This window comes from Anolis sagrei, chromosome 1 (genome assembly GCF_037176765.1).
Source record: "Anolis sagrei isolate rAnoSag1 chromosome 1, rAnoSag1.mat, whole genome shotgun sequence".
Lineage (NCBI taxonomy): Eukaryota > Metazoa > Chordata > Lepidosauria > Squamata > Dactyloidae > Anolis > Anolis sagrei.
In genome coordinates, this window is record NC_090021.1 from 315,211,561 (window position 1) to 315,224,156 (window position 12,596).

Genomic DNA, 12,596 nt, shown 5'->3' on the forward strand with positions numbered 1-12,596 from the left:
CAAATATATGTCTGTTTAAAAAGTTGACGGAGAACATCAGTGGGCCAAAATTCTCCAGAAGTAAATGTTGGCCCAGGAATTAATTTCGATCCTGGTTAGCTTCATAATGACACACTCATATTACAAACCTGTAACACTTATTTGCAGTGATTTGTGGGAGGGAAAGAGGGAGGGAATACTTAACTCGTAACTTACAAGAATCAAAGTGTGTTCAACTGTAAGGAAAAGACTTTCAGTATCACATATACTGTTGTGCAACATCAACTGGACCGGAAAAGTAATTGATCATTTCTATTATCCAGGTGAAATAATGCTTTTATTTTCAACAGCTATAGATAGAGACAGAGAGAAAACGCCTGCATGCAGATACTGTCTCCATTGTAGACTCATCTATCTACAATGGAGGAAGCCTATCTAAAATCTTCCCACACAGAAAAAAAATCCCTTCACTGCAACATAACTAGCGCTCGAACTGCAGTCTGCAGGACACACAACTGCTGTAAGGTTATTCAAATCTCCCTCTGATTAATTTTAGGAATTATTTAGAATCTCTTGTCAATGCTGCCACTGAGTTTGCTTTTTCTAAAGTAAAACAAGACTCATAGATGGCATATGTTTACTCTTCCAGACAAAAGACGCAATTTCAAAAGCTAGCAAAGGCATTCAAGCATAGAAAATTGTATATTCCACTGAACATAAATTGCTGTGTTCTCAAAACACTGACCCAGCTTTCTGTCCTGCACGCACAGTGCAAAGCACATCTTGAACCAACACTGCCACCTACAGAAACTAGTCCCTCACTGTGTGTTTCACAACTGAATGTGGAAAAGATAAAACCTGTCTGTACAGAATCTCGGAAACAGACAAAATATATCACCAAGACAATGAGAAAAAACACTGGGAATGTTAAGCCCCATTCAAAACTATGTAATCAGATTGTGCCCCGTTCTTTATAGAGGAAGGGGAGATATAAAGGGGAGATCTGGGATTGAAAACATTAAAAGGTAAATCCGACAATTAAAAGGTAAATTTTATTTGAATAGTTACAAAGGGGATCTGGGAATATACAGTAAAGTCTCGCTTATCCAACATAAACGGGCTGGCAGAACGTTGGATAAGCAAAAATGTTGGATAATAAGGAGGGATAAAGGAAAAGCCTATTAATTGTCAATTTATGTTATGACTTTACAAACTGAGCAGCAAAACGTCATGTTTTACAACAAATCAACAGAAAAAGCAGTTCAATACACAGTAACGTTATATAGTGATTACTGTATTTACGAATTTAGCACCAAAACATTGCTATGTATTGAAATAGCTGTGAATCCAGACAGGAGGCAGACTGTGTTGGATAATACAGAACATTGGATGAGTGAAGGTTGGATAAGTGAGACTCTACTGTATTTCAAAATCACAAGATGAAGATTTGATTGGACAACTACTTTTGCAAATGATACAACCATGCTTATATCTGGAACTAACAACAATACAAATGACAATCAAAATTAAGCTACAGAAGGCAGTAATTTATAAAAATATTGTTACAAATATTGTTTATCATAATGAAGAAATGCTTAATAATCAGTAGTTTTAAAAAGTAATCTACTCCCATGAACAAGGTAACATTAGAACCACAAACTGATGCCCAATACTAATAATAAAAACAATAACAATAACTATAATAACACATTTTATTTGTTACCTGCCTCTCCTAATGGCTTGAGGAGGGATACACAAAGTCAAAACATATGAGCATAAAATACGTACAATTAAATATAAGATCAAAACACATCATTATAAAACACATACACAAAACACAGAGTACAAAGCAATAGAATGCAAACTCAAAACTCATGTTTCAAAGTTGACTGGGTAGGCTTGCCAGAAGAGATAAGTCTTCATTTGGGTCTTGAATTCAGACAGCGGGTTTACCTGTTGGAGCTCTTCTGACAGATCATTCCACAGTCATGGGGTGGGCAGTGAAAAGGTCCTCTGGGTTGACAGGTTCAGGCTGATAGAATAAGCATCCCTCAAAGGACCTCAGTGTGCTAAGAGTTGGACTGTATGGGAGAAGGTGATCCTGTAGGCAGGTTCAAACCCTGCCCCCCGCCCCCAAATGTGTCCGGTTAAAAAAAACTGGTTTATTCATGAATTGGTTAACCAGTTAAAATTAATGAGTAAACCAGGAGTTTTTTTCAACCTGACACATTTCAGCGGCGGGGGGGGGGGGGGGGTGAACCTTAAACCCCCTGCCTGTCTCAGCTACAGGCCTGCCTGCAGGTAACCTGGACCCAAACCATGTAGGGCTTTGAAGGTCGAAACCAAAACTATAGCCCTGCTTTTGTGAGAATGAAAAATCCTAAATTGCAATGTACCAATTCATCTGGACTTCCAACTCCCACAATTCCTAACTGCCAGTAGGCGGTTAGGAGTTGTGGGATTTGAAGTCCAAAACACCTGGAGGGCTGAAGTTTGCCCATGCCTGATCTAAAGGAAGGGACAGCTGCATTACATCTGTGCAAGCGGATCATAGGTCTGAGCAGGGGCGGCCCGTCCATTACTCGAAGTAAGCGGTGGCGGAATACTTTTTTTGCCAGGGGGCGCTGTTCTGTCCTTAGGCCACGCCTCCTCCTGCAGGCCCCATGCGCCCTCCACAGCCTTCTAATGGAGAAGCGCAGGCCCCGCCCACTAGGCGAGAGGGAAGTCCTCCCTCCACGTGCTGCCAGGAGGGAGGCAGCCAGCCAGGCTCTTTCGCTTTCCCTTTCCTTCCCTGCAGCTGAGCCTGGACCCCTCTCAGGGCAGCAAGGAGGCCTGGTCAAAAGGTACTGCAAATGTCATCTTCTGTACATGCCTCCCCCAAACCCCTCTAGTATTTGGTAATGGAAGTCCTATATGCCAAGCTTGGTTCAATTCTATTGTTGGTGGAGCTCAGAATGTTCTTTGGTGCTTGGTAAACTGCAATTCCCAAATGTCAGGGTCTATTTTTCCCAACCCCCTCTCCAGTATTTTCTGTTAGTCATGAAAGTCCTGTATGCCAAGTTTGGTTCAGTTCTATTATTGGTGGAGTTCAGAATGCTCTTTGGTGCTTGGTGAAGCATTCTCACCTGATGTTTCACCCACATCTATGGCAGGCATCCTCAAGAGGCTGTGAGGTCTGTTTATAACTAGGCAAGTGGGGTTTGTATATCTGTGGAATGTCCAGGGTGGGAAAAAGAACTCATGTCTGCTTGAGGTAAGTGTGAATGTTGCAATTGGTCATCTTGATGAGTATTTAATGGCCTTGCACCTTCGAAGCCGAGCTAGTTGCTGCCCAGGAATCCTTTGTTGGGAGCGGTTAACTGGCCCTGATTGCTTCATGTCAGGAATTCTCCCCCTTTTTTAGTGTTGCTCTTTATTTATTGTTCTGATTTTAGAGGGTTATTTTAGAGGGTACTGGTGGCCAGATTTTGGGCGAGGGGCGAGCGAGGCATTCTCTCCTGACGTTTTGCCTGCATCTATGGCAAGCAGCATCCTCAGAGGTAGTGAAGTCTATATTTATAAGGGTTTATATTTATGTGGAATAATGACCAGGGTGGGACAAAGGACTCTTGTCTGCTGGAGCGAGGTGTGAATGTTTCAACTGACCACCTTGATTAGCATTTGATGGCCTGGCAGTGCCTGGAGCAATCTTTTGTTGAGAGGTGATTAGATGTCCCTGATTGGGTTGTTGTAGGTTTTTTCAGGCCATATGGCCATGGCCTAGAGGCATTTTCTCCTGACTTTTCGCCTGCATCTATGGCGAGCGAGAGGGGCGAGCGAGGCATTCTCTCCTGACGTTTTGCCTGCATCTATGGCAAGCAGCATCCTCAGAGGTAGTGAAGTCTATATTTATAAGGGTTTATATTTATGTGGAATAATGACCAGGGTGGGACAAAGGACTCTTGTCTGCTGGAGCGAGGTGTGAATGTTTCAACTGACCACCTTGATTAGCATTTGATGGCCTGGCAGTCCCTGGAGCAATCTTTTGTTGAGAGGTGATTAGATGTCCCTGATTGGGTTGTTGTAGGTTTTTTCAGGCCATATGGCCATGGCCTAGAGGCATTTTCTCCTGACTTTTCGCCTGCATCTATGGCGAGCGAGAGGGGCGAGCGAGGCATTCTCTCCTGACGTTTTGCCTGCATCTATGGCAAGCAGCATCCTCAGAGGTAGTGAAGTCTATATTTATAAGGATTTATATTTATGTGGAATAATGACCAGGGTGGGACAAAGGACTCTTGTCTGCTGGAGCGAGGTGTGAATGTTTCAACTGACCACCTTGATTAGCATTTGATGGCCTGGCAGTGCCTGGAGCAATCTTTTGTTGAGAGGTGATTAGATGTCCCTGATTGGGTTGTTGTAGGTTTTTTCAGGCCATATGGCCATGGCCTAGAGGCATTTTCTCCTGACTTTTCGCCTGCATCTATGGCGAGCGAGAGGGGCGAGCGAGGCATTCTCTCCTGACGTTTTGCCTGCATCTATGGCAAGCAGCATCCTCAGAGGTAGTGAAGTCTATATTTATAAGGGTTTATATTTATGTGGAATAATGACCAGGGTGGGACAAAGGACTCTTGTCTGCTGGAGCGAGGTGTGAATGTTTCAACTGACCACCTTGATTAGCATTTGATGGCCTGGCAGTCCCTGGAGCAATCTTTTGTTGAGAGGTGATTAGATGTCCCTGATTGGGTTGTTGTAGGTTTTTTCAGGCCATATGGCCATGGCCTAGAGGCATTTTCTCCTGCCTTTTCACCTGCATCTATGGCGAGCGAGAGGGGCGAGCGAGGCATTCTCTCCTGACGTTTTGCCTGCATCTATGGCAAGCAGCATCCTCAGAGGTAGTGAAGTCTATATTTATAAGGGTTTATATTTATGTGGAATAATGACCAGGGTGGGACAAAGGACTCTTGTCTGCTGGAGCGAGGTGTGAATGTTTCAACTGACCACCTTGATTAGCATTTGATGGCCTGGCAGTGCCTGGAGCAATCTTTTGTTGAGAGGTGATTACAGATGTCCCTGATTGGGTTGTTGTAGGTTTTTTCAGGCCATATGGCCATGGCCTAGAGGCATTTCTCCTGACTTTTCGCCTGCATCTATGGCGAGTGAGAGGGGCGAGCGAGCGGCGAGCGAGAGGGGCGAGCGAGTGGCGAGCGAGAGGGGCGAGCGAGGCATTCTCTCCTGACGTTTTGCCTGCATCTATGGCAAGCATCCTCTACTAGTGAGGTCTGTTGGAAGTAGGAAAAAGGGTTTATATATTTATGTGGAATAATGACCAGGGTGGGACAAAGGACTCTTGTCTGCTGGAGCGAGGTGTGAATGTTTCAACTGACCACCTTGATTAGAGGGCCCGCCAGAGTGAGTGCCTGCCTTCCCTCCTTAATAATAATTTTAATTTCTCCTCCCTATTCTACTAAATTAATAATTAAATTTAAAAAATATTGAAAAAATATTGAAAAAATATTGAAAAAAAGGGTGCCATCTTTACAAAATGTTTTGTAAATATTTACGAAATTTCGTAAATACCGAACTTTTTTTTTTGAAAATTTTGTAATTATTTTAAATATCGAAACAAAAAAAACCCCCAATTACAAAACGATTTTAGAAACAAATTTTTGCGTTGTTACCCAGGCCTAATAGATAGATAGATAGATAGATAGTGATTGGTTTTGGGGGGGGGGGGGCGCCAAAATACTGTTTGCTTACCATTGAAAATTACCTAGGGCCGCCTCTGGGTCTGAGTTTGATTGTTGGAAACAGACGAGGTATATTTTGACTGAATAGGGAGAATACAGATACTGGGGGGGGGGGGGGGGGGCATGAATGTTGATACTTTTAGCTGTGTGCTTATAATTCCAGTGTGTTGGTTTTCTTTTTTACCTGATTACTGCACTGCATCACGGCCCTTGCTATGCTAACACAATATGAACAGAACCTAGCTCCAACAACCTGATCAGAAGTTCAATATATTCCATTTCAAAAGTGGGTGAGATAGAAATCACAAATATACATAAGTGATCCAACCTTTGGTAGAATATGCTTCAGCAATCATCCTCAGACGGTAAGGAGGTACAGCAACAAGCTGTAAATCATCAATCACAGTCCTTGCATATATATTAAGAGCTTCTTTGTAATCGCCTTCCACATAGTTTAATTTGGCCATAACTAAGTTGGCTTCTTGTAAAAACTCTGGCTAGAAGAAAAAAAGGAGAAAAGAAGTAGATATTTAATTTATACCAAAAGATTTTGTATTATCAGATTTTTACATCATTGTTTTAAAAATGGCAGGCTTAGTCAGATTGTTTTATTTTATTAGTAGAACTGGCATACAGTGACAAATTTTTGCAAGCTGAAACCATTGCAATGGTGAATTGCTGCAAGAGGAAATAGGAACAAAAACTAAACCAGTTACATTCAGCCAAATGGAAACACATCAACCTCTTTAAGACACTTATCCAAGTGTAAACAGACATCAACTTTCGCAACTAGGACAAGAAAAAGGATGTTATTACAAAAGATCTGAAGGTGAGTAAGCCTCTAACAGCTACATACTACAAAGGCTACAGTGACAAACTGTAGCATTCTCTCCAGGAAGCTGTTACAATTCCTTATTGATTCAACTGGTTAGAGACCAGAGCAATGTCAAAAACTGGAAGTCATTGAAATGTGGCACCTACTGTGCTCTGGCCCTTAACCTGCCAAAAAAGTGGGGGATGCCCAAGCTGTCGCTCAGCAAGGACACAGCATTTACCTGATCCTGCCAAGCCTCACCAATACGTTACTCCACATGGGCCAAGCATTATACCACTCAGTGGATGCATTCTACAAATTGGAGGAGGAAAAAAGACTACTTTTGAGGCTGGAGTGGGTAAGGTCGACTGATGCAGAGTCAGACAACTGGCTGATGATTTCCCCGAATGTAATTTGCTTTGACACCCACACAGCAGCTGGAGGAGCCATAGCCCCTATTCAGGGCTGAGGGGCGGAGGTATGAAGCTCCCTTAGGGGAACCACCTTTGCCATCATCTTCCCTTCCCTCCAACCTTGCTCTCTGAAGCTCCAGTCCGTCTGTTCATCAACAAGTTGGCCCCTAACATTCTCAGTTCCATATCACACAAACAGCCTCCCCTTCCCCTTTTTTTCCTCCCCCTTCACCTTGCAAAAGGCATGGGGGCTCTTTTCCTAGTAGGCAACAGTAACAATAAGAAGCAGCTGGGCTCTATTTTGCACTACCACTATTATGCTACTCTTTCTCTCTTCTCTCAAATCTTCCCCCAGGCCTGTACTGAACAAAGTATATTGAGCACATGGGTGAAATTAGTGCACTTATATTTTTAACTACCACAGAGATGGGAAGGTGAGTCCCCTTGGGAACGGAATACAAATAAAGTTTTATTAAAAAGAAAACGTCCTTCAGCGCAGTGGTTCTCAACCTGAGGTTCCCAGATGTTTTTGGCCTACAACTCCCAGAAATCACAACCAGCTTTCCATCTGTTAGGATTTCTGGGAGTTGAAGGCCAAAAACATCTGGGGACCCCAGGTTGAGAACCACTGCTATAGGGTGTCCCGTCCAATGGCAATGCTCTTCGATATAAAGAAATATATATATTACTATCCGTCCCCTGCCACGCTTTGCTGTGGCCCACATGGGGGTTCTGTGTGGGAGGTTTGGCCCAATTCTATCATTGGTGGGGTTCAGAATGCTCTGTGATTGTATGTGAACTATAAATCCCAGCAAGTACAACTCGCAAATGTCAAGATTCTATTTTCCCCAAACTCCACCTGTGTTTGTATTTGGGCATATTGAGTATTCGTGCCAAGTTTGGTCCAGATCCATCATTGTTTGAGTCCACAGTACTCTCTGGATGTAGGTGAACTACAATTCCTAAACTCAAGGTCAGTGCCCACCAAACCCTTCTAGTGTTTTCAGTTGGTCAGGGGAGTCCCGTGTGCCAAGTTTGGTTCAATTCCATCGTTGGTGGAGTTCAGAATGCTCTTTGACTATAGGTGAACTATAAATCCCAGCAACTATAACTTCCAAATGGCAAAATCATAATTTTTTGAGTGATGGTCACTCCTTGTGTTCTGTTACATTTTGTTGCCAAATTTGATGAGATTTTGTTCGTTGGTTCTTTTGTTTTTAAGGTACTCATTACGCACAGAGCATTTTTATATATATAGAAGATTACTTGGGGTAGGAAGGGATATTGCAAAACCACAGCTGCTTCCTCCTCCTTTTGCCAACTCATGCAGCGTGTCCAGCCTGTGCTTTCCCAACTGGCAAGCCTCACATTAATGGATTATCCAATTTTCCTCAATCTCTGCTCTTCTAACCAGTACATTCATGTTGGGTGAGTGGGCTTATTAACAAAAGGCCCTCCTCATAAATGCACAGCAGAGTAACTTATTAGCAGCAGCGTGAGCCAGCATCAGTACCTCAAAGTGATAAAAAGAATAAAAACACATAGACCAATATTATCTCTTTCATAGGAGGCTTTTCTTAATAGCGAAATAATATGGTTGCACTATTTACAAAATAAATAGTGCAGTCATGCCGGCCACATGACCTTGGAGGTGTCTACGGACAACGCCGGCTCTTCAGCTTAGAACTGGAGATGAGCACCACACCCCAGAGTCGGACACGACTGGACTTCATGTCAGAGGAAAACCTTTACCTTAATCTTTATTTACAAAAACAAGGTTTCCATAACACAAATAAAGTTCAGCCATCACACTAGAGCTCCACACATGAGTGCTTCTCATAACGAGGCCTTTCTCCCACAGTGAGGCCTTTCTCCCACAGTGAGGCCGACCTCCACTGATAACTATTCTCCCACTGAGGCAAACTAACACAGAGGCAAACTACTGAGCTACAGGCACACCTGCTTATATAGAACGGCAGCTTTTACTGACTCATTGCATCCATTTAACCCTTTCAGTGCTTGAATCATATTTTTGTAATTAAAAATACCTAGTTAATTTTTAATATTTCTGACAATGCACTGACAAAATGCTGTTGTTTCGATACTTGCAGATTACAGATAAATTTCCTGAATTTGATGAAGGGTCTGCTCTTTCCATAGTCAAGACTTATGACTGAAGAACACCTGAAGAGGAACTGACAAAAGAGTGCACCTCTCCTTGAATTAGCAGAACTTGTCTTTGATTTGCTAGTGATGAAACAGTGGGATGTCATCATGGCCAAATCCGACAATATACAGGAGGCTGAGAAGAAACTGTTCAACTTTATATTTTACAGAATCCTGTCTAATGATCCTACAGATGAATGCTAGAAAGAATTATGCAAACTACTCAGGGAATTTCCAATGGAGATGAAGAACCCAATCGAAATTGCCACATACCCTGAGCCTCAACCAGGCACATTCTATTTATTCCCAATACACAAAACAGGCAACCCTGGATGGCTCATTGGCCCAAGTATTGACACACTCACAGCTGTTATCTCTGGACATATGGACAATATTTTTACACCATATGCCACTTGCACTCCCAGTTATGTGGAGGACACTATCAACTTCCTCCAGAAATTACATTTCATCAAAACCTTTCAGGGAACATAATCTTAGCCACTATGAATGTAGAATTCATATATACCAAAATCCCACGCAGGGATGGACTACAAGCTGTCAGGAACATGATTCCAGATGGGATTATAGCAAATCTAGCCACCAAGGTCTGCCACATTGTTCTCTCAGACAACTACTTCACTTTTGGTAATAACATGTACCCTCAAGTTAATTGTACTAAAATGGGCATATACATGGCACCACAATATGCCAGGATCTTCATGGCTGACAAGTCTACTTTCTGAACACTAACATACAACTACAGAACAGACATCTGAGCACCACACTATACCACAAGCCTACTGATTGCTACTCATACTTACACACCTCCAGTTTCCTCCATGAACACACTACCCATTCCATCATTTATAGCCAAGCCCCCTGATACAATCACATCTGCTTAGACCCACAAGACAACAATCAGGATGAAAAGTGCCCACCATAAAATCTAAAATACACACATGAAAATACTTGTACCCAGGACTAATAAAAAAGACAGGAAATAGCAGAATCCCAATAGTGGTGACATACAGTTCTCAACTAAGATGTATAATTGATGACCTACAATTCTTTCTGAATAATAATGTCATCTACTCAAAGGCTCTTGACTGCAGGCTTTTACATGATTCCGAGCAGCATCCCAATCTCAGTTATTTACCTACAGGAGAACATACAACACAGGTTCAAGATCTTGCCACAAACCCAGATGCCAACTTTGCCCACACATCTACTCAGGAAATATCATCACAGAACCTAATCATATCGCCAATAATACTAGCAGTACTTTCACTTGCTCATTCTCTTAATATGATATATGACATCCTCTGTCAGCAATGCCCTTCAGCACTCTACATGGAGAAACAGGCCAATCTCTGCACCAGCAAATAAATGGAAACAAATCTAACATTTGGATTCGGTAAAACAATAGTAGAACACTTCAGTCTTTCTGAACATTCCATCTTGGACCTCAGAATAACTGTCTTTGACCCCCAAAAATCTACAAAGTAAGAGTGAAAAGAGAAATAACAGAACTGGAATATATCCAGAAACTCCAGTGTATTGACAGTGGGTTGAAAAATGTCAATGGTTTTCTGGCACAGCACATATATTATAAAATACCCCAACCTCATGAGGGCTCTCTCGGCAATTTTATCACATTTTGTTTTTGTTTCTCCACAAGCAACACCCTACATTACAGTAACTCATTACATCATTCATTTGGGTATATATTCACTCTCCCTTGAGGCAATATCTTTCCACACACTTCATTCCACAAGGAACTGAACTTGTCACCTCATCACCATACACACAAATTTTGCATTACCATGTCTATTTACACATAATATTTGTCTATAAAGGTCTGTTACTAGGCATTTGCTTCCATCCATCTGAGGAAACAGACTTAGTCTGTGAAAGCTTATGCTACCAACTTCTTTTTCTCAGTCTCTACAGTACTACAAAATCCCTTTGCACACTGGTTAAATATACAGTAATATCTTAACTTACAATCACAAAAATCCTGAAGAATATAGCATTGTAGCAAAGGATATATGCCAAATGCAAAAAGTAATAAAATGAAAATAAAAATATTAAGCTACAGGAGGAAAGAAGAGATGTTGTCATTAACTCTATTAATAACAACAACAACAACAACAACAACAACAACAACAACAACAAAACTTTATTTATACCCCACCACCATCTCCCCAAGGAGACTCAGGGCAGCTTACATGAGGCCTAACCCAACAACACATCAGTAAAACAACAAAACAAAAATGTGTCATAATCTTATAAGCGTCATATTTATGTCATGCTCCAGCAATTTCAAATAGTGCAGTTATAGCTTTTCGTGCATAGGTTGCCTTTTGAATGAGTTTCTACACACAAAAGGTATTAAGCATACATATTCAGATTATAATGGTGAATATCAGCAACCTTTACTAAATACTGACAGATGTCTATTATATGGCCAAAAGTCAAGTGTGTAACACCAAACCTTTTCTTTTGAAGTGTGTTGGACTGAATACATGAGTTCATAAAAATGATGACCATTTTTAGGAGGAGCTTTCTGCTACTTGCAGAAATCTGTAAAATTTTAAACTTATAATATCAACTTCCACACTACCCCTTTTAACTTGAAAATAAAGCTAAACTCTACATGAAACTAAGGGCTCGTCCAGACTGACCAAATATGTCATAAGATGATAGTTTTTGCTCCTGTACTAGTTGCTTTCTTTTTAGAATGCAAATTACATATTTACGATTACAGGAAGTGTCAGGCTTTCTCCACTCCTTTATTCTTTTTATTCCTATCAACAAGAGTCACTGTTAAAAAATTAGGTACTTTAAGTGGATTCTAAGTCACAATTGCTTATCTATATGGATTGAGTTCATGTGAGGCCCCTTCCACACAGCTGTATAAAATCCACACTGAACTGGATTATATGGCAGTGTGGACTCAGATAACCCAGTGGATTGTATAGCATGATATTCTGGTTTATATGGCTGTATGGAAGGGCCCTGAGAATGGTGCATATGGAGTTGAGGATGGAGCGATCAATCTCATCTGAAAACAGTGGGTGGGTGGTGGGTTGTGACAATCAAAGTCAGTAAATCTAATACTCATACATCCTATCTGTTTGCCTGTTACTTTTTGCAATCCCTGATTTCCTTATGCCTTCAAAATGCCTCCCTCAATTTTGAAGAGTTTTGTTTTTGTAATCTCTGAACATTATTATTTGTTTATTTATTTATTTACCATATTTATACCCTGCCTTTCTCAACCCTGAAGGGGATTCAAAGCGGCTTACACGCAGGCATTCAGTGCCTTAAATTAAATACAATTAAAATAAACATTGAAATTAAGATTAAAATTAATACATATTAAACAGTTAAAAACATTACATCCATTATTAAAACCAAGCCATCCACAATCGTAATCCAAAGCCATTCCAATAGTCATTGCAAATATTCCGTATTCTTCTATTGCACTTCTCCGAA

At 41.3% G+C, this 12,596-nt stretch overlaps 1 protein-coding gene across 6 annotated transcripts in view; it reads right to left on the reverse strand.

The window, feature by feature from the left end:
* The window catches only part of TTC7B (tetratricopeptide repeat domain 7B), a 124,867-nt gene that overhangs the window by 92,019 nt on the left and 20,252 nt on the right, over positions 1-12,596 (reverse strand). For all 6 annotated transcript variants that reach the window (XM_060756791.2, XM_060756782.2, XM_060756751.2 and 3 more), the window contains exon 3: positions 6,034-6,202. In XM_060756791.2, coding sequence (XP_060612774.2) covers positions 6,034-6,202 — 169 coding nt within the window. The remainder of the gene's footprint in view (positions 1-6,033; positions 6,203-12,596) is intronic.